Source organism: Hylaeus volcanicus, chromosome 7 (genome assembly GCF_026283585.1).
Source record: "Hylaeus volcanicus isolate JK05 chromosome 7, UHH_iyHylVolc1.0_haploid, whole genome shotgun sequence".
NCBI lineage: Eukaryota > Metazoa > Arthropoda > Insecta > Hymenoptera > Colletidae > Hylaeus > Hylaeus volcanicus.
Window position 1 is genome coordinate 19,011,400 of NC_071982.1, and position 23,529 is coordinate 19,034,928.

Here is a 23,529-nt window from a genome sequence, read left to right on the forward strand (position 1 = left end):
TTACAGGGGACTTCTCGACATCAATTCGTAACGGAATTCGCGTTTATTTCGTGCCGAAGCGGGTTTAAATGGGATATTCCGATTGATATATCGGATATTTCGTTTGGAAGTACAGCAAGACCTTGATATAAGGACGATGACGGAGGTGGATTGCGTTGTTATATCAAGGGACCCCAGCGATTTGTTTTAGAGTCCACGACCTTTTTCGGACTCCTTTTAACCATACGTAGTCTCTATTATTTATTTTAGAAAATATTTAACGTTGAGAAATGGTTTGCATATTTATGTCGAAGTTCTTTGCTACAATGTAGAACCGCAATATTTTGTTATCTTTCAGACGTGGACAATTTGCACGTTCGTGTCCTCTACCATTACATAGAAACAATATCGCAGGAAACTTACGACACCGAGTCTATTTGCGAGTATGACACGCGGAAGGCTATCGGCGAGGTCGTCTGTCCGCGACTACGTGGACAAAAAGTACGAAACCGCGACATTAATAATCGTTACGACAACGCGGATGAGTTGTTTCAACAGTAATTTCTATCGTTCCTTTCCAACCAATCTTCGAACTCCTGTAGGTACACTGATAGACTTGAATCTATTAATTAATCGTCTGCAAAATGTAGGAAAAAATTGTTTCTACTACAGACTAGTTATATCACCAGTAGATTCTATTGTTCCTTTCCCTTAACCTTCTAACTCCTGTAGGTATACGAATAGAGTTTCATCTATCGATGGATTACGTTCCAAAGTCTGCCACAAAGTAGAGAAAAAGATTCCTTTGCGCTATTTCGCAACTAGAGAGCTAGGCGAAGCGATACAATGGCTTCATTATCGCGGCGAACCACTTCCCTGATTAAAGAGCTGCCCGTTAGCCGACGCGGTGAAGTTCAGCCACGAAGGGACCCGTGACCTTCGCGTGACTGAGAATTTTACAATTTTATTTCGTTACCAAGACTAATTAACGCCGCCACGGTCACGTGTCGCGCCGGTTAGGCATATCGCGAAGGAATTCTGCTTTTTGAAGCGTTGGCCTTGTGACACGTTTAACGCCGCTCAATTTTTTGCGGCTCTGCACACCTCTCGACGGCGATGTTGGTTTCTGCGATCGGCTAACTTACCACGCAGTATGTTTCGCCACTGACCAATTTTATTTTGTCGAATATTTTTATTCTGCTATTTCTGCTTTAATAGCGAGAGTAAATTAAAGTATCCTAATTATTTCCCCAATAATGTCGCTTCAAAGTCCCTTAAAACGCAGACCCGAGGAAATCAAAGTCTCTCAAGGTAGAAGAAGAATCACCGAGAATATTTTTCCCGCAAAAGTTACAAACTCATGGCTCACCTAATTCTTTGCAGAGGTTGATGACAGCGTTGAACGTCTTAACAGAGAAGTCGACCTTACAATCCAGGGAGCGCATGTCAGGCAACTGCACCCTAAGCGTCTTATGCATCGGCGTGAAGTGAAGACGCGCGTCAGCGGCCACGCCGTACTGATCCAGCGTGCTCCTCGTTCTGATCAGCCAATGATTCCTCTCGGGCCACCAGAGTGCATGATCGGACCAGTCCATGGCGATGTCTGCAAACAGAGAAAACGGTTACGGTTAGAACCGACGGCCCCTTTCGTTGCTATCCGTGCGCGTCGATCAGGCCAATTTCACGGCGTCACGAAGATGGACGCGTCGATTGGTTGATCGTCGGAAGGGGGTCGATTGTTTAATGCTTCTTAAAGGGTGGCGACGACAATTTATCAATGAAGACACGACGCTCGTACGGTGGCTACAGGGAAGCGACTGTTTATTACCTTCATCGCGGTCCCTTTGACTGTTTCGCGACTCGGAAATAGAAAGCACCCCTAATTCGACGGTGGGGAGAGGTCCTTGGAGGGAGATTATCGTCCCGGATGTATCGAGGGCACGTCAATGGGACAAACGCGACAGACCACGCGGAAATTGATCTGTTAAAAACGAGAACGGAGACGCGATGGTCTCAGAGAGAGAGACTGCTCTCTCCAAGGAACGTGTAAATATAAATTACTATATAAATAATAATCGGTGACCACAAAAGCGGTTTCCACGCAATTGAAAACGGCTTATCGGAGGAAACAAGTCGGCTGGGTTTCCCTGTGGAGGATTGCGAGAGCCCATTTCCGGTCGTCGCAATAAAACGATGCGAACGAGGTATCGTTTTGCTCTTTAGTATGTCACCGTGCCATTCGTAGCGGTACAACCGTGCTCCCATCGACTCCTCGTTGTTATGCAAAGAACATTTTCTTGTCGACGAATCGACACGGTTCCCCTCCCCCTCTCTGGTTCGACATTTCTTGTTGCACTTGCTGCACCTTTACCGGTCGACCGATGTTTTCGTTTCGCGAGACAGTGGGTACTATATTAAGAGATCATTTTTCTCGCGGTGGCTTCGTTCTGCACAGAACAGGTTGCTCGATCCTTGGGATTCTCGTTGCACTTTCCACGGTTGAACTTCCTGCTCTTTGTCGTGGCTAAATGTCATCCCTGCAAATGCGAGCGGGACCCACGGTGAACCCAACATGACTTTTCAGGTCGCTCGAACTTAATTTATTTAGTCAGATTTTTGTAAAGGAAAATAATTCACTAATAAAATATTAGTAATAAATAGTACCAGTTCTAAAATAAAACAGTATTCGAGATCAGCTCCTTCGATGCGCCATTTCTGACTAGCATGCACTACGATCAATCGACACGTAATTGAGGTCAGCCGAGACTCCATAAATCCCGACAAGGATACAAAAATCTCGTTTCGACGATCGAATATCCAGGAAAGTTCTCGAATAGGCGAAACCAGCGGAGCAGCAGGTCTCCTCAAAGGACGCACCGACGAATAGATGGCGTCGTTGCTGGAATGCTTCGAATTCTCGCGGAGTTACCTAACAAACGTGCCATTTACATAAAAGCCGCGGATGCAAACGGTGTAGCGTGAATATTTCACATCGGGACACGCGGAACTTCGCATCTGGCCGAGCTTCTACATCTCAGGACCGGCAACGAAAGACAATGCATACTAAACGCGTGGGTAGCTGTAACTTTGCGACGTAACATCGTCGCGAGTCATAAACGGATGACAAAACGGTATGCATTCGGTTGAGACGAGCTTGGAATTGCTCGGGTGGAATCCGGGAGCTATCACGAAACTAAAGTTTCATTAACCACCCTCGATCTTCATCAATCGTCAAGAATCCAGAACAGAGAAAGAACCTCCTACAATTCGTGGGCCAAGTGTACCATTTTCCAAATCACGTATTTCCTCATAATAAAAATTACACAGCCCAACAAGACGCAGCCCAATGACACCACAAAGTTTCATCAGGATACGTTCAGCAGCCACCCCCTAATAAAATTCCAAAAATGGCCTAGTTTTTCCACGGCAGGCTATATCCCCACGGAGTAAATGCGTGGGCAGCGTCGAAGGTCCCCGAGTTCTCGTTACGAGAGCGTCGTTGCGAGTCCTAAAATTCGCTAAATATTTATAGCTCGCAGCTGCACGATCGTGCACGCTCTCTTCTGTCGCGGGGGCAACCGTTTCAGCTCTCTCGTTTGCGCGCGAAACCGACGCGTTCGCAGAAACGACTCTCGTTGGGTTACCAGCGAACGATGTAACGTAACGGTGCGTAAAATCCGCGCGTCGCGACAGGTCGTCGCTTTGGAAAAAATCATTTCCATTAACGGTACACCGGCAACGTCCTTTGAATTCGTCGTGCGCCTCGAAATGGGGACAAAATTTATAGTAATACAATCTTCTTTTTGATTTGGAAGAGGTGTCTTCTGAAAACTAACAGTGGAAGTACCATTAATCGGAGGGGAAGGATCGAATCGATTTATTATTGAGTCATTTAAAAAAGAACCGACTCGATTTAAAAATATTTGAACTGCCTTGGAAATCAATGCTTCCCCTTCCAATCATATTTTACAATTCTAATAACCTCACTATCCCCGTCCCTCACCTACGACTTCGTCACGTCCCTCAATTCCGCAATCAGTCCCGAATTTCGAGAAATTTCACCCTGTCAACTACCATCGAATCCTCCCCCACGAATTAACCGCAAGTCAGCTCGGTTGGTTACGCACCCCCGGCGATCGGACGCGTTCGACATCCATCCCTCGGCCACCCTGTGTCAGCCGCAATGTGTTCCAGCTAATGGATGACAGTTTAAACGAGGCTAGACTTCTCCTAGTCGTTAAATCGAGCGGACGCGAAGCGGAACAGCTGTGAAAATTTATTTTCCAACGTCCGCACCCCCTCCTCGACGAACACGCGTGTTTCCCCGGACCTGCACAAACGGACCGGTTTTCCCCGGTTTCGAGTGGCGAAGGGATGAAACCCTTGAGCCAGCCGACACCCTTGTCGACATCTTCGCGCAAGGGGTTGTCTCCAGGCACTGAGAGTGGGCCGCTCGTGCGAAAGAATGAACACAAAGGGAACAGGGGGTGCGAACCTCGAGGCGCGTGTACGAATTTTCGGTGCGTGTGCCTGCTTGGAAAACATTGCACGACTCCGTTGCGTGCGGAATAACTAGGTAATCCAGTGTTCCACTTGGACGTATAAAAAAATGATTGAATAACGATTGCATCGATGACAGGTTCATTAAAAGATTCCTAGGAATTGGAATACTATTTGGTTGTTGCATATAAAATGTCCGATTTTGTAGAGAAGATTTAAACGTCTGTATTTATGTTAAAAATTAAGTAATTATATGCAACAACCTAATAATTTATCTCGATGGCACTGTTCTAAACCTGAAGACCCTCCCCAAAGAGAAATTACTTCATCCTTGTTATGAGTCCGGTTGTATCCTCCAAGGGAGTGCAAAAAAAAAATCGATTTTTTCGAAGAACTGCAGTAGAATAGACCCTTAACAGAGGTGGTATGTTCACACGAGCTAGGTACGACGGGAAAGAAAAGAAGAGGGTGGGCCCTCACGACCAGCGAGAGGAAGAGGGGCGTGCCTGGATTGTCGCAGGCTTTTCTGCGGAGACAAACGTCCGAGGAAGTCTTTTCAAGCGCGAGCAGCCAGGAAAGACGACGGGCTCCTTTGTGTCGCACCCCTGTGGCCGATTTTATCTTTGCAACAGTTACTGCGAACGAGAGACCCATGCGTAATTAGTGTATCGCGACGGCCACATTGACTCGCGACAATTATGGGGGTCTTCGACTTTGTGGGGAATAATAGGTCTGTCGATCCATGGTGGGATACTAGAAGACGCCGAAAAAGTAGCGAGAAGAATGGTGGTAGAGTAAATCCGCATAGGATTCGTGAATTTTTTCAAAATTGCAGAAATAAGTACTAGTTTAAATACAACAAAAATAAGTTCCAGTTGTATAGAAACGAAGCGTTAACGACATCTTTTAGATTCTGAAATTAACTTCCTTCCAATTCATTCAAACAATTAATTCACACTTTAAGCATGATAATTTCTATAAAAATAACATTTCAGAGTGACGATGACCACATGTGCCTTCGATTGCTTTTGGTAGCCATTCGGTCACGCTTACTCCTCGTTCCATGCACTTCCTCCCGATCCAACCTACACTTATTCCTCGTCAATCACCTCCCATCCACGCAGAACGAAAACCACCATAAAGAAGCAACCTGTCGACCCAAAAACCGCGGGAATCCACCGTCTTTGAAACCCAATAGCCGTCGACGGTAAGAATTCCGCGTAATAACACCGTAAACGGGATGCGGGGTCCCAGCCACGTGGTCGTTTTTGGTAAATCGTCGATGCACGGCCCTGGGCTAGGAAGCGACCAGGATTTCTGACGCACATGTCCCGGATACGTGCACCCGTGGAAAGAAAAACACGCCTCCGTGCGTCGACCGTGTCGCGACACCGAGGAGGACGAGGGGTTATAGGCTGCGGTCAGAGACTCCGGGAAGTCGTATATTCGCGACCGCAGAATAACTTAAATCCATGGTGTTATCGCGCGGACTGCGCCAAGTCTCATCCTGAGGGGCGTCGACGTCTGAAGACTTTCAGTTGTAGCGTCGATGCTCTTTTCTCTTTTTTAGGAGACCGTCGAAGCTTGAGAGAAGAGTGAGGAAGGTCTGGTTTAAGGTAAGCCAGAAGTGATCACCTTCCACGAATAAATTCCAACAGCTATTTTCACCCGAATTTCGATTTCACCATAAAATTTCGCCCCCGAACATGCGGAATATTCCATTCAGCGAACGCTGGAAAGTTCCAACGCCTGGCGTCCGTTCCTCGCGAGCTACGGAGCCAACGTCCGCGATATTTGCACCGAGATGCTATTTATACCGTCCCCGAAGCTGCTATTCTAAAAAGTGACATCGACTGCCGCGGGAAACGGCGGGGGTGAACGTGTTTTCCGTTCCGTTACGGTAACGTTTAAGAGCGTTGTAATCGCGAAGGAAGCTGACGATGACGGAACAGAAACCGCTCGCGGCTGGCTTTCCTGGTCCTCTTCTGAGGCGCTCGTGCGAGTCTATTTCGGTGAGACAGCGTCTGGAGTCTCGGAGTAAATACTCCTGCGCAGTGTAAATCGAAACGGAAGAATTCCGTGGATTTCGGGCGAGGGTTTCGTCGAAACTCCGTTGAAATACACGTCGTCGATGGAAATGCGTCGTCAGGGTCATTATTTACACGATAAAGTAATTTCTTGCGACGTTGCAACTCGAGATCATTCTTAAAAAATATTAACTTTTTGCAATTTTTTTTTTTTTTTTTTTTTTTAAGATTGTTACAAGTTACTTCTCCTATTTTAAATGCACTCAACGATAAGCTACATCGTAAATCAACTTTCGCTGCTCGAGGAGGAAACTGTTTGTCGCGAGCCAAAAATCGTGCACGGGAGGGTTAAATAAACGAGCTTGCTTAAACGAACCTGATTAAGAATTCAACAAAGCGGCGAGCAATTTGAATAATTAGGCGGGGATCGCATTGATATTGCACGCGGCACCTGTGTCCGCCTCGAGGAACGCTGTACCGATCGAATCGATTCGACGTTACCCTCGGCGTCAAATCGGCGCCTCGGGAGAACCGGGGCCTGACTAAATTGGCGCTCGAGCGAGGCTCCTGGTCATTAAGGTCTCTTCTTAGCCGAAAATTTATCGCTCTGGAGGGTGAAACGGAAGAACGCCGCCGCGAGGAATCCCTTTTACCGAAAAATCCGTGTCCCCGTCCGCGAACACGATCCCCTCGCTACCGATTCAATGGAACATCAAAAACGAACGAGACATCAAAGTCGGCGTTTCGAGGGATTCTGTTTACTGCTCCCTTAATCGCCTTGAATTTGTTCCTTGGGGAAGCTCTACCTTTTGGTTTCTCCACATTCTGGTTCAAGTAGTTCTCGATGGACACATCCAAATTTAATTTAACGACGAAATTTATGGGGCAAGTCTACTGCTCCATTTAAAAAAAATGTTAATTCATCTTCCTATAACTGTACTACTAATCTCGCCTGACACCTTTTTCAATGAAATGCAAAAATATTTTACGTGGAACTAAATTAAATGATGCACGAAACGATTGTATATAATTTATCTATAGCATATCACAACTATATACTAAAGTTTGAAAACGGTCATTTGACCGATCGTGGTAAGTTTAGTGTCAATGAAGAACATTGTCCCTTTACTATTTCCTGGTTCAACCTCGTGATATTTCCCCACCAGTGAAAACCCACTAAATCGAGGTTGTTGACGCCACCCCGACCAGACATTCCTATCTATCCCTGTTTAAAGTTCAAGTAGCGCTTCTAAGCACTCGCAAGCGCCACAGCTAGCACTCGAGACGCGGACAATTGAACCTGTTCCGATCTGGGACGACGATTCCTACGCCTGTTAAGTTTTTCGCCTGTGGATGGTCGTTCGAAAGCGTAACGACGAATCTGGGCCGAGTTTACGATTCCCCCCGCGTCGAATACTCGCGGCGAAACGATCACGACATCGAATTGTGTACGTACGCCTCACGTATGAACATACACGCGACCCGAGCACGCTCGTACAAGGCTCATTATCGTCGCTCGTTGCATATCAAGCCGAGCCTCTCTGCATGCGACCGTTGATCCTGAGCACGAAGAACAGTGTCAACAGCTGACCAAGCAATTCGTACCGATCCCGCAAACTTGACGCTGTTGAGCGCGTTCGCGAGTCGACAAGACCGTTTTTTATGTGCCACTCTGTGTACCTCGTGTACCAAGTGCGTGTTCAATTGGGATTCATTTTTATGAAATAATTTTGGAGCTTGGTATCCATGGTTTGTCTAGTCACGAGTAACGAACGCAGAACATACATACCAACTGTTGAATCCGAGTGAATCAGTTTCTCCTCCCTTATTTTTCTTCGTTCATCTCCAACCCTTCCGCCCGCCGCTATACGTTTTTATGGCGCGCGGCGTGTTTTCTTTTAAAATACTAGAGCACCAGAGCCGCTTAAGCGACACGATTATCTCGCTGGTCTAATATACACGTAAATATTGTGAAGCACGCGAGCGCACGTGCGGTCTGTGTAAACGTCGAGGGAGGAATGGCTGCTCATAGCTAAACGCGTAACAAGGGGACAAAACCAGCAGCGGGGCGCACGTGGCCACACGTAACACCCCTTCTCGCGGGGAACAAACGATCGACGGAAGTCGCGATACAATATTATGATATAATAATGGGAACAAAACGGACACCGACGGCGACAATGCATCGACGAAGGGGGAGGGAGCGCGCGACCCCTTTCTTCCGCGCGAAAAACCAAGGGGTTTCGGGGAACGGAGTCACCCTTCATCGCAATTGTGCGCAGAAATGTGGGCCATTGAGAGACCGACGAAAGATGGGGGGGGGGGGGGGGGCCCGAAGGACGCGTCCTGGCGGTTCTGTTGACAAGGACGAGCGTTGAGGGTGAGCTCAGGGGTGGATTTAAAAAATTTAAAAATGTGGAATATTACTTCGACACGGACTGTGCAGTAATATTCCAGCGGTGGCGACTTTTGCGAGTCGAAAAATAAATGAAAATATAGAATTTACTTTATCGTCTGCCAAAGAGTACCCCTTTAAAAACTTTTCCATAACCGCCTTTTACTAAAAGAAAAATAAGAGTCCAACAAGCAATTTTAGAGATACAAATTATCTACTCTCTATTATCCTACCTTGGAAGCAATTTTCCCCATCCCCTCGACTAGCCATCCCTCGTAAAAGACCTCCAATTACACCTTCCCGTTTAAAATTGACTCCACAAAGCACCCAGAAGCAAAACGGAGCACAATTCGCAGAATTCCGATGCACTCGTCCCCAGAAATGGATCCGGGAGTACGGGATGCGTCCGTGCCTGCACGCACGAACATCGTGGAGCAACCCTTCGCGGTTCTTAGCTTCTCCTTCGCCATCCCTCCACGTGTTTGACGAGCTTGGAGCATTGTCGAGGCACCCTCAAGCAACGCACAAAGAGGAGCACGCGAAAACTGCAGGAACCAGGCGAGCCAGAAGGAAGTCCCCGGCTGGTATACCAGCCCCTTTGATTTCTCGGCCGATTAAGCGCGTCGCTGCCTCCACTCCCGACGAATCCGTGAAATCAAAGCGACGCGAAGCTCCGAAACGCACCGAACGGCTCCCCCCCGTGGGTTTCGTTAACGAGGACCGCCCTCGTCCGGCGATTTTATCGGGCGCGGTAACTGAAACTCTCCGGAGGGCCCCGAGCAATTAAATTCAGACCCTGCGCTATTGTACCCGGTGTCCAAAACGCGGGGGATCTTCCGAAATTATTCTTTACTGTGAGTGGATTGATATAGAACGACCACCTGGACTCGACGCGAAACGAATGGCAGTGATATAAATCGCGGCACTCGAAGCTCGAGTAGAAGTTGAGGTGGCCAAGCGTTCATTTTCTCGCACCGCAGCGAGGGCAAGCGGTATGCAAATCGACAGACGTGTACCTGTTGCGTTCTATTCGAGCCGTTGTCCGCGCGCAAGCGTCTCGTGCCCGCCGCTAATCGACTTTTCCCGAGGCCTAGAACCGATTGAATTCCAATCGAAATAATGACGGCGAGCCGGGCTGCATAACCGCGATTATGCAACCGCGGGGACCGCGGGCAGCCGGTTGCCCGCCAAGTGCAGAGCGGTTGTCGCGCCGCGATCTTTCGTCACGGTTAATGCACGTCGAAACGCGTCGCAGTCGCGGCCCTTAATTGTTCTAAAATAAGCACTGACTCAGACACGACGCCTTTAACTGGGCTTAATCCGTTCGCGTCGCGAGCGACGCCGATCCGGAACCGCGGAGACAGAACCGTTCTCACAACTGCGAGAGTTTTTGTTGATAAAGAGAGAGAGTTTTTTTTTAATAAATAAAGGAAACTCGATGCCAGACGCGCTTCCTCGCGCGTCGATCCTCGGCTAAACAGGTGCTAAGCATTCAACGAGCAAGGTGGAGGTCGTCGAACGACCGCTCGACCGTTTTACACGGTCTGAAGCGAAACGGTTAGATGATGCGTGAGAAGAGGCGAGTGGAATAAAAGCGAGCGATTTAAATGCTTGCTGCGGCTCGGTGTTGCCCGACACAATTGCGCGTTATGCAACTTTACCACGGGCAGTACAGTTCCCTGAGACGGAGGCGATGGATGCCACGGTTTTTGCGCCGAGACAATGGAGGTTAATTCGTTCGTTCGGTTTGTTGCCCTTTCTCATTGCGCTGGTGGCAAAGTGCGACCAGCCACGTGTTACTTTCGTTGTTATTCCGTAGTAATAGTACGCGAGCACCGGGTCGATTGAATTTTTGAAATTCGCGATGGAAAAAGGGTGGATCTGAGTTCAACTCTTGTTGTCTTTTGCATTTCTCAGTGATTCGAGGTGCCCGAAATTTAAAAGACTTGCCAGCTTCTGCGAACCAAAACTAGCACCTCGAAGCAAACAGAGCTACCATATTTTAATCGTCTACCCAGCAAACGTAGCCTTTTCACATGACGTTCAATATTTAATCGCAAATATCACCGTTTAAAAATAACCGTCCGCACAACGTCTTACGCGCGACGCTAGCAAACAGCAGAAATATTATTAGGATTATTAGGATACGTTCAAGGCACGCGACTGGTACACTCGAGGCCGCGATTAGCATAATGCAACTCGCATACCGAGGAGGCTACCGTCGTCGTTTCCACGAGGGCAGCAACGCGCCCAAATACGCCCCGAATTTCAAGTATAACCGAGCTTCAAATAACCCACCACGATTATGGCTTATCGAACGTTCCTGGGGGGCGTGCACGCGGTCTTGCAATTGCTCACGCGACGCGCGTACGCGTGCAGATGCGTATCGTCTATCACCACCGACGCTGTCCCCTTTCTCGAGACCACTTTTGCCACCAGCGACCTCGTCGGAGACATCGACGCGTTCTATTTCAGTGGAAAAGAGCTATGTAAACATTGGAGGTAAAACGTTACGAATACTGAACCGAATGACAGCTGGAGTACGGTTCAAATGAGGTAACGGGTTAAATAGGGAGCAGAGGATAATGAGATATTTTTATTGGGGAGACCTGAGGTAAGATTCGACTTTAAATTTCGAGTAAATGGAGCTGTACTTTGTATCAACCCTTTGCACTTGAATTTATTCTAGTCTAAAGGTAAGTCGGTGTCGGTGAGGACCTGCTTCGAGTGCAAAGGGTTAGAAATAAATGCTGGATATTGAAATAAAATTGTTTGTAATTCTAGTTCTGCAATATTGTAAGATTCGAGCAGTACTTCGGCTGAGAATTGCCATGAAATGTCTGCCGTGTATTTTTAAAGTCGAACATCCGAAGAAACATAATTTCTCTCTTCCGAGAGGAATCGCTCGTGTTTTGTCCGCCACGTATATTTCGGTGCATCCAACATGAAAAATTCAACGAACGCTCGCACGAATGCGGTGACGCGACAAACGAAAAGAAAATTTCAAGCGTATAAATCTGTCGTCTGGGCGCGTGCAACAGGTGCTGGGTTAAAAATCGGCCCTGAGGTTCTGGGATCGATGCTTTTAGATTTTATTCTGGGAACACGTGGATGCAAGACTTCCCAGTTATATAAATGTGTCAGAGATAGGGAATATTGGATTCCCTTGAACTAGTGGCTCATCATTGCCGATGACTCAACACTTGACGAGAAAAATAGACTCTATACCGTGCTCGTTAAGTTAAGAGCGTTTAAAGATTAATTTCAATGCCCAATGCAAGTGTTTGGTACACGCAATGCGACAGAACATTTGAAAACGATATGTCTTCGACGCATTTCAAAGTGACCGAGAAAGTAAAAACCAATTGTATTCCGCGTGTTTCTTGTCATCGATAAAAACGGAAACGTAATCTCCGAAGATGTTCCCCAGACTCTCCCACGTTCTCCAAAAAAAAAAAGTTTCTAATACAAGTAACGCCCGAAAGCGCAATTTTAGTGCACCTTATCCATAACTGGCGCCTAGCGCTAACTGTTTTCCCGTCCATAAAAGGGTGGCGTCCGCGTTTGTCCTCCGTTTTTAGACAAACGGCACGAAACCGTCCTATAAGGCGCGGACCTTCTCCGTTGGGGCAGAATACGCTCGGTAACGAGACGCTTTGCGAAAACGTGTCCGTCGACGATGACGCACGACGACGCGTTTTCTCTCTGTTAGTTCGACGGAACGGAACTAAGCGACGGCTCGCGGCGGAACGATGACGCTACCTGTATGGACTTCCTCCGAGCGAATGAATGAATATGTATGCTGAATTTAATTAACGAGTCAAGGCCGTAACTGTTTCCGTTGCAAACGCGCTGTCGCCGTGCCCGAGGGCTCCTCTTCGGCCCAGCGACACATGCGACGCTTGTTTCCCATCAATCTCGACGTCGAACGCTAGGGAAACCGAATTCCTGGCGTCTCCGGATCCAGGTGGGTATGGAAATGACTTTTCTTAAGGGAAATAGATTTAAGAGTTGAGAAGGGGGTAAAAGTTGGAGTCTTCGGAAATTGGAGTTTGAATTGGAATTTGAGATCGTTTGGAAGATCTTCTTTGGGGTTGTTGTGGAAAGTAAGAAAAATGAATCGAATCCTTTCGTTTTTGCAATAATCCTTGGGAGCTGGCCGCTTTACTTCCCAAGCGAGCGTTTCAAACCAGACACCTTTAGAACGTGCGTTGACGACATTTTCTTGTACTCAGAGACGAAAGAAAAATCTGTTTAATGAACTCAGAAGTTACAAATTGTAACTCTGAAAGTTATTTACACGTCTCTCTTCGTAATTTTCCCATTCTGTTCTTTCCAGTCCGTTGGTGCACAGAGCCCACCACTACACCTGGGGTACCTCGGGATCGCTAAACCCGTGTTGTATCTACAATCGAACGTAGCTACAGCCCCCTGAGGGCATTCGTCCTCGCGCGTAACGCTCATTTCGCGTTTCCCTGTTCGTCCGTCAAACAGGCGTCTCGAACAACGTAATCTGTCGAGTCCGGTTGGCGCGAATTTGCCACGGAAGTCTTAGAGAGGGAGGTAGGTGAGCGAAACGCGGCGAACGCGAGGTAGCGAACGATTCGACACGATAGCGCCGATGCTGACCGAGGATTGTGTTGGAATTTCGCGAGTGTGGGTGGCCCCTGTCTTTGTTCGCCTGGCGAGGATGGAATCGGGTCAGGACAGAGCACACCCTTCGTTCGATACCCTCTATCTATCGGAAGATCGCCCTGCGGGACAAAGGAGGGCGAAATGATCGGCTGGGTGCAAGGATAAACAACTTCCAAGTTGCTCCTTTTATTAGGAATTATGGGCGCAGGTAGAATAAGTTTAATGGAACAAATGGTGCTAATGGAGGGAGGTTCCACTCTATCGTGCAGAAGTCATGGGAATGAGAGGAAGCATGCGAGAAAGCAATTGGAGAAGTTTCTATCGTGAACTGACTCCAGAAGAATTCTTCCTATAAATTTGAGGCTGGATTAGGCTTAACCGAATGACCCAGTTAACCCAATCTGTTAAATAAAATAGTCCAGAACGCGTAAGGATGTCGTTGTAAAAATGAATGAAAATGCTGGAAGGGACAGGTACGAGCAAAAGTGACTCCAGATAACGCTGCAGGGGCGTATCGATTTCGTTCGCCTTTCGCGCGAACGTGGGCAGATATATGCGGGCGTGTCTAACGAACGGAGCCACTTTTTAAGCGGGGAATCCATACGGGCTTTGACGGGGAATTAAAGCAACGGAATGAAATCGTTTCCGTCCCGATCGAGCATTGATTTACGAGCGTGCGTCGAGACCAATTAATTGAACTCCCTGTCGAATGAATTACGAGCTCGATGAATATTTCTCGTGGCACTGCTGGCAGAATGCTTCGAGAGCGGACCTCGGAAATATATTTAAGAGCCATTCCACACAGAACACTGTACTTGAATTGAAATATACAGTCGATCCCATAAATAATCATAGTAATTTAAATTTAGTTAAATTTTCAATAGAATTCGAAGGATCGCTCCAACAGCGTTCTAGTCCACGTGGAATGACCGACGGTGAACTAGCGATGAATAGTGCTGCTCCTCGTCATTGTCGATTGTTCAACCGGTACACTAATCGTTACCTTTAATACTCCAGACGACACTTCCGGCTTCCCTGGTTTGAATAAGCCCGATACCATTCGCGTTATTTGCACATAATGCGTCACGACCCTCGCCGTGCGATTTTCTTGCACTTTCCACTTACGTTCCCACGCACGCTGGAATAAAAGTACGCTTCCTCGAGATACGCGAGTCGGGTCATTGAGAACGGCGCGCATCGGAAGATGCGTGGCCACCCACGAAAGGTCAGCGAGCTGTTGCACGTGAGGAACGATGCTCGAAAAAGTGCCATTTTTTACTTATCGAGGCGTCTAAATTACTATTTGGAATTAAAAAATTTTATTTTGACGATGTCTCAAACGTACTTTGTTCTTTTATTGTTCTTTAATTAGAATCATTCGCTTCACTTTCCCCTGCACTATTATCATCTTATCTTAGGCAGTTAAAGTTATTCTTGTCACCTGAAAGTGACCGCATTACTTCATCACAAATGGACCCTTCATCACTTTCGTCTGATTCCCCGGAGTGCATCAGCGCGACTTTTCTCCTCGAGTGCGAAAAAAATGGCCATTTTTCGACATTGTTCGAGGCCCGTGGCTTCTTTCCGTCCGCCACAGGCGAAAGCATCGCGACAATGATCTCGCGAACGACGCTCGCACACGCAATTACACAGATGAAGGCGAAGGGAGCGGTTGAGAGCCGCGAGTGAGACGAGTCGCGTGGAACAGGCCACGTGGGGAAAGGAGACAGAGCTCAGCCATGGAGAACGAGAGGGAGCACAATAAATGTCAGAACAACGACCCCGCAGCGGCTTGTCGACCAGACGGATCGTTGCCCATCGCTCGACGAAATATTTCCTGCGATCGTTTCCAGCATTCCCCGGAAAACCCAGCCAGCCCAGATTGATGCGTCTCCCATGGAGAACTGCCCTACGCCGCCAGATTCTATCCATCATTCCGTCGAAACGCGACAATCCTTTCGCTTCCAAGTTTTCTGGGCACAATGGGCCGTCCGCGTATGAATTGTCATGCGAGCGGTGTCTCGGGGTCACGATCGATGGCCGATTGGGAGAAAGGAGTAGGTTGAACTTCCGGTGGAGCGTAAACGACTTTCTAGCTGTTCTCACAGGAGTTTGTTTCGTGAATACAGTCTGAATAACGACGCGAAGAGAGACTCGGCTGTTCCATGAGAAAATCATCTTTCCAAAATCTATCGAACAACTCTCCAAGCACGTTTAATACATCGTTATAATGTATGATATAAAAAAATTTTGTAATTATGTAAGAGATATGTAAATAATCCAAGTCGCTTCTGTGCAAAATTCCCGGACAAAAATGTACTAAACTACCTAAAGTCATTCTGATCGTACACGTCGAGCCAATGGAAAGGGATTAGCCTGCATTCGACGCTAACAAGAAGCAATCTTCCCGAACACGAGCCACGAGATTCCATACATCCCGTCTTCCGTCCTTCCCAGACTCGTCCCGACGAGTTATGGAAATTACGTGCCGAAGAGGTCAGCGCCGAGACTCGCGGGATGAAAACGTCACTCAGCCGAGGCGATGTCATCTCGCGTCTCGCGATTCGTCGGAGTGGAATCCTCGACGCTGTCCAAACACGTCCGCGGTAGACACAAGGGCCGTACCCTTTGCATTTCATAGTTGGCACGCTCCAACGAACGGGCGTGATTACATTTCTCGGCCGTTTGACAAATCCTCCGCGTGAAATATGAGGCCGACGCGATTATCTCCGGCTGGGACAACGAAATAACGAGCGAAATAAAATAATTGCATGCTCGCTGTTGCTAGTTGGTACAGCCGTCCTCTATGATAGCATCTCCCTTAGCATCTCGATGTTTGCCGTCACTTCACTCATTCTAAGCCTTGGAAGGCCTCTGCAAGCATCGAAAATTGTTTTAACAATTTTTTTATGAGAGATCGAGGACTCTGAGGCCCTTGAAACTCAAAGGTTTGACTTCTAAACATTTGTAAAGACTTGGAATTTAAATATTACGTATTCCTACACGGTCAGTTTCAGCTGATCCACTTCGCAGAAATAATTACCAGTTCAAACTCCCGATAAAGTCCTGCTCCGATTCCCCGGCATGGTCCATTAGTGGCGTCACGGCGTCACAGGATAATTATGGTTTTATGATCCGTATCCGGCTTCTCCCCACCCCTCAAACAAAATTTGGGTCACACGACGGTATTTATAGAGTTCGAAAAGGGGTTGCAAGAGTGGGGCGCAGCCTGGAGAAGACTATTATTGGAACGATGATTCGCAGTAGACTCTTTAGCAACGGGTTATCGGTCTCAGGAAAAACCAGGGAATTTTTCTACCCCTCCCGCAAGCTACCCCTTCGTTTTCCTTGTACGGACGATCGAGAATTCGGGAGAAGGGGCTGGGGTCGAATCGATTTCATCCTTGACCGACCACCGTCTGCTGGTCCTCGTTAAGAACGCACGATTTGCCTCTCGTTCGCGTTCATTGAAAGGGAAAACGAGCAGAAAACGTCGAAAGAGAGATTCGTAGGTAGAAAGGGGAGGGCAGAGGGGTCGCAATTAGTCGTTCCACGGGAAACGCGCGCGTGGTAATGAGGCACGACCGACTCGCACTTCCGGGACGTCGACGGGAGAGAGAGGTTATCCTCCCTTTTGTTTCATTATGCGCGACTTCCTCGGCTCTCTCGAGGAAAAGGGATGTGCAACGATTGTTTCCCCGCCCCGGGCCATTGTCAGTGAATCTGCTTTTTGTCGTTCGCGACTGGCTGCACTCGCATCGGGAAGCGTCGACTTGCTCTGATAATTCGGCGTTGAACGAGGCTTTCAAGAGGGACACTCGTCGCTTGCGGTGTTTTTCAAGCGTTGCGCGAGGAAAGTTGCAAAATGGAGGCGAGCCAGCTTTCGATACGCCTGGCTGGCCTTTTCTCACGGGAAACGTTCAGCGACCGATGCATTCCAACCTGGAGGTTTCAAGAAATAAGGTACGAAGGAATGAAGGAATGAAGAATGAAGCAATCGCACGTCGAGAAATTTTCTTCGCTACTTGAATTAAAAGGAACGTTATCGGACAATCTTCTACGTTGGAGCCCAAAGCTAAAAAAATAAACGTATTGGCTAAATTTGTGTTAATCCTATCACAAACTATGTAAATTTCAGACCGAAATCGTTCGATGTTACACAGACATTGGCGTACCCACGCAAACCTGTACCGCCCAATAAAGAAGTCCCCATAAAACCGGACGAATAAAATGGCCCGAACTGATGTCTCGACCCCGATCGAGCCCCTAACCATCGACGATTTTATTTACGCTCACGTTTCCTTAGATATTTTTAAGGCCTGACGTCTCCATCGCGCAGCTTGTAAATTTCGCGGTTCTTGCGCGTCGGACGGAGAATTTTAATGACGGTAATGAGTCGGAGTTCGACTCCTTGGCTTTTTGCCGTTCGAGGAGAGTACTCGTTAGGTGTAACTCCGCGTTTCGTATACCATATGTCGGCTGGTTAATTAAGTCGTTCGCGGTATCCGTCCTCCGGAGTAACGTCGCTCCATCCGACGCGTCGTCGCGATGTCCGGTCGCGTCTGGCGCTTGGGCGCCGCGAATGAACGTCCGACGACCGTCAGATTGATATATTCCCTGCAATCAACGTGCCTGCGGCGTTTCCGGTTCGTGGCATCACTGTCCTACGCAAATGAAAGGCCGGGGGATGGCCACATCTCGAAAACAGGACGACGCTAGGAACGGGACGTCCGCTTGGGCCTTGAAGGACCTTCCCAGTCTCAAAAATATTATTTCGGCATTTTTTTTATGAGAGATTGAGGATTCCAAGACTCTAGAAATTCGGAGGTTTGACCTCTAAAATTTGTGAAACTTTGTAATTTAATTATTATGTACCAAACGCCAAGCCTCCGCTCACTCTAAGCTTCGTAGAACCTTCCCAGCCTCAAAAATGATCCAACCGTTTTCTACAAGGGACAAGACCCTTAATAATTATCTGTAGCCCAACTAGGGTGCATCTGGGCTCGCGAATCCGGTGCAAAAGAGCGCAGAGGCGATTCCCGATGCGTCGGATGACGTAATCGGCGCGATGCGAGTTGGCGCCACGGATTTGCATTTCGCAATGGCCGGCAAAATCGCGTTTCGCGACGTGTCCGTGCGTCAGAAGAAGATATCGGCCACGGTTGCGCGCCTATCGCCGAATCGAGCTCGTGAAATATGTACGAGCCTCTGGCGAACACGTTTTGCATGCGCGGTTCGCTACGACGCAGCGAATAAAAATCTGGAATGCGTATGGCGAATATCGGACCGACAGTTGTCGGACGCGATAAACGTTCGAGGTTCGCCAATACGGAATCGACGTCGTTTTCCTTGTTTGCTCGATTATCTGGCCGAGCAAATACTTTCGATTTCGATGAATTCCGAAGCGATAACTACACGAGATTGGGGGGAATTTAATAAAAGCCAGAAGGAGCAGAATTGTGAGCTTGGTAAATGAGATTTGTGGTAATTAGGTGGGAATTGAGAGAAAAATATTTTGAAAGAAAATGTGGAGATATGAAAGACATGTGAAGAGATAAGTTGAAAAGAACGAAGTACGTGTTTAGGAACATGGTTATTTCTGGTCTTCCTGGATTATTATCGTAGTAAACTGTTGCTCGTCTCTGGTAATGGTTTCAGAGGAGTCGAATTCTGTTGTAGAAACTCTTACCGTTAGCTTGCGGGAGAAATAATGAGAATTAGAGGCGGGACTCGACCACGTGCACCGCGATTTTCTCCCCCCGTTGCACTCCAGGATGGTTAATTTCCCGCCAGCGACGGAGGCCCCGTTTCTCAGGAAGCGAGGAGAGAAAACACGCGAAGAAATATAGAGTTTCTAGAGGCATTAACTGTCTCTGGTGTCTATTGGCGAGAGTGGGGTCGGTTCTTGCCGCGTTCTCGGCAATTCAGCCTCCATGGGCAATTTGTCTTTGCCGTCGATCGCTCTCGATCGAACGACAAGCGATAAAAGTGGTCGGCGAGGGGCGCGAATAATAGATAAATGCACCGAGAACTTTTTGTCTGTGCACCCTGTTCGTGGAGATAATTATTGCGTACATAATTATACTTTTTGGTTAAATTGCAAGTGAAATATTTTCGTGGGACACATTATCAATATATCAATGGCATGTTGCCCGTGCATAAAGTATTATTATATCTCTGGGCTTCAACAAATATTAGATTAAACCATATTCTAATAAACACTGTGGCATCACCGGTATCGTAAATGAATCTAAACCATGAAGTGAGAGCAATGAATTCTGAAGCCTTGTGAAAATTATTAGAAGCACTTGAGGGTGGTTCGAACTTACACGAAGTTTCCACGAAGGTGAGCGTTTTTCCATCTCTAAGAACGATTCGAGTTCGACTAGAAATGGCTGGCGGATCGAACGACCGGCTATGAACTGTAATTTTTTCGTTCTCCCCTCGAGGGTGGCTCGTAGACAGAGAAAACTGCGTGTGTCCCTGTGTGCGCGATTCCACGCGAATATTGGAACAGCGTGGGAGGAGTCCAGTGGACGGATCGATCCAGAGGAAAAGCCGCAGAGGTCGGCGTACTTTGTATTTTTCGGCTGAAACCGAGTCTCCCAGGGGAGGGTCTGACTTTATGGGATCCCTGACATCGGTATGGGGCGTCCACCCCAAAGTTACCCTTTGAAAAAGTCGGTATGCACTTGCGCGGTAATTGCTCGGTTGGATAACAAAAATGAAGTTGGCAAGCTTGAACAAGACAAGGATAGACTCCTTATGGTCAGTGGAAGGCAATTTGGCGAACGTGACTAATAAACTTCTTGGAGACAGCATTTGAGGGGAAAAAATATAGTAATGGGGATACTTATTGGAACGACGTGTCTAGATATCTACAATGGCAATTATTAGGGGGGCAAGAAAGTAATGTCGTCGATACTTGTTTATCATTTGACAGCTCACTATGTCCCAATTGATTTTTATTGATCAGGTATTGAAAATTTGCACGTTAGTGGCAAAAGGTTGTTGACACCGAGGATGATTACATAATTGATTAAAAATAAAAACATATGATACATTTATTTGTTTGAATTTAATATAAAAGAAACGACATTACTTTCTGGTCCTCCTGATATTACACATTGCAAAATGTCCTTATTTTTTACGGACCCCCAGCATTCGCTTTGCCCCTAGCTGTCCAATTTTATCGCCTGGCGAACTCTGCGCAGAGGTTTACGATCCTGTGCGGTCGTCGCGCTCCCAGGCGAGCTGGAGGAATGTCAGCCTCGCTTTACGACAGCCGTATCGGGCATTCCATGAATAATAGTACCGACAAAAATACCTCAAAGGCCTCGCGAGCCCGGAATACTCGCGTATTAAATCTCCGGCGACGTTACGGGGATCGCGGCTTCCGTTTGGCCGAGTGAAAGTCGACGTTAGCTTCCTGGCCAGCCGGCACAGAAAATCGCGACAGAGGAAACACGGGCGACGGTTAACCCCGGTATCTGCGTTTGCACGTTTAGCAAGGATTCCGGTCGCCTTATCGCCGCTGCGCATCCTTAACTCTGCACGCTCGCGAGTATCATCGACTTCCGCTGACGTCAGGTCTCCCCTTTCCCTGTTACGCTGTTTCCGGTGCAACGGAAGCTCGCGATCACTGTCGCGCGACGAAACTGACTTTGATTGCAGTTTTCGATGACTTAGACACTAGATGAAATCGAACTGGAAGGCCTTGAGTGGCTCTTCTTGGAAATTTGAGAAGTTGGAAGGTGTATCTGAGCGTTCCGAGACTTTGATTGAGACGTTGAGAGACTTTTCTTGAAAATTTGCGAATAAGTGTGTCTGAGAGCTCTGAGACTTTGGACGTATCGATGGCTGTACCACTGCAAACATTCTCCTAAAAAACTTCTAAGAATTGGTGAAGTTAAAAGTGGCCATCGAGGACCAATCGAGACTCGAAGACTCCAAGACTTTCCAGGCTCCCAAGACCAATCCAGGCATTCAAGAAGAATGAAAGGCCCCAAGAGCAACCGAGACGTTCAAGAACTCCTGGCACCACGCGATGGGAATCCCCCCAGTCTCAAAAGTCCCGGAATCGAGCCACGCAGTGGAATGCTCTCGTTCAAATTGGTACACAGACTCGGCGAGAACAAGTCTGGTCAAAGGTTCCCTGTTCCGCAGCTCGTTATCGCCACGATAGAAGAGTTTTATTAGATCTGCTCGGCGTGCTGCGCGTTGAAATTCATTTCGCAAAACGAGACTATCGTTTCGCTATTAAATTCACGAACTTAATAGAATCCAGCAAGTTCAGGAACTATTCTTTTCATAACAATCGTTCTGGTTTGAGCGGCAAGTGCAAGGTTCGGCGTGAAACGCTGGCAAGAATGGATAAACCGAGATACCAGCGTCGCCCGACAGCTTCCGGGAGCGTCGGTTGCATTCGCGATCGGCGAGCCCCTCGTGTAAACTCGCATTAATAATATCACGCCCCGGAGCAATTATACAATCTCGTTAGCATTCTTCTACACGTAGACCTTCCATCGCAATGAATGGTACCCTTTCATAAACACGAGCCACGCGTTTCTTGCTGGCGCGACGCTTCGCTTAAACGCGTGTAGCGACTATGTTAAGTGCGCGCCGCGTGTCACCGGCCCCGGGGAATGTTTAATAACTCCTGCCAGCCCGGTTCATTAATTTTTCGCGTCAACCGTCGCGTTGAAACCGAACCGAACGCGTCGCGAACTTAACATTCCAATTTCCGCGAATCTCTCTCGCTTCGACAAGATTTAACCGAATTAAAGCGAAAATAACCGAGCAAGGGCGGCTTTGATTATGCTTTTTACATGCTTGCGATCGTTGGTGGGTTCTGTGATTTTTCAAAAATATTCCAGATGGTTGAAATTGTACAATAGACGAAATAAAAAATTTAGAAAATAATTCGAACTATACGATAACAAACTAAGGGGCAGAGATCATCCGTGACTCTGCTCTTCATTTTTATGAATCATACGTGCATATACCATGATGCATATTTTTGCACGTTGTAACAGAGATACGCGTGCAGTGAATAATTCACCAACGAGGTGAATCGCTGCGCAGAAAACCGCGGAGTTGAGTCAGAACGAGAGCTTCGATACCTCCAAAGGTCTGGTCTGAATATTATTTATAATGCGTGACTATAACTATACCTATTATCGCGTAATTTATAGACGAAGAAGATACACACCTAGCAAAATACTTCGTTCTATTTCTAGAAAAAGCAACATAATCGAAAGATAACCTAATACTCGATAACAGCGGGTACTTGCGATACTTATGATTAGATTACTTCTCTGGAAACCAAGATTCGTCTCGAAGCTTGCGACTTACCTGAAACAAAAAAGAGAATTACGTCAGCGTTAAAGATCAACGATTTCAACTACTAGTGATTGCAACAGGGACTGCATCGGGCCTGATAAAGACGCTGAGTATCGACGAAACAAGGGGTGCAGAGGGAGCGACAATCGCGTGGGCGGATAAGCGACGCGTAGAGGCGTTATCAGCGTTATCAATCGCGGTAAATCATAAATGGGCGCCGAAGCGCCTCGACACGCGTCAACGGAGGATAATAAGAGATCGAAGGGATCGACAGCTCCGTAGATCGGTGTCCCTCGATGTCGGCCGAGAAAATCGCGATTTACGGGCATGGACGCGGATCTCGCGGTGATGCAACGAGCAAACATCGGCTGTCGATCGACTGCCGCACTCGAGTGACTTATCGGCTATTATTACCCTTCTTGTCTTCGCTATGTATCACTGTCAGCCGTGTGCCTTTCATACGCCATTCAGATCTTTTTTCCGCGGCGAAAGGAGTACTTAATTATCGTCCCCTATAAATACGAAGGCGCGTAACGTTTCCCCGATAATTTCATATAATGGTCTTTGTACGCACGATGGGCTCCGTTCGGACGCTGAAAATAGCGCTAACAATGAATGGCAATCTCTTCGTAAACGGAAAAAAGAAAATGG

At 47.5% G+C, this 23,529-nt stretch overlaps 1 protein-coding gene across 1 annotated transcript in view; it reads right to left on the bottom strand.

The window, feature by feature from the left end:
- LOC128880047 (unc-112-related protein-like) overlaps positions 1-23,529 on the bottom strand; it is a 47,546-nt gene that overhangs the window by 4,655 nt on the left and 19,362 nt on the right. The window contains exon 2 of the mRNA XM_054129710.1: positions 1,349-1,582. Within this exon, the coding sequence (XP_053985685.1) occupies positions 1,349-1,582 (234 nt within the window). The remainder of the gene's footprint in view (positions 1-1,348; positions 1,583-23,529) is intronic.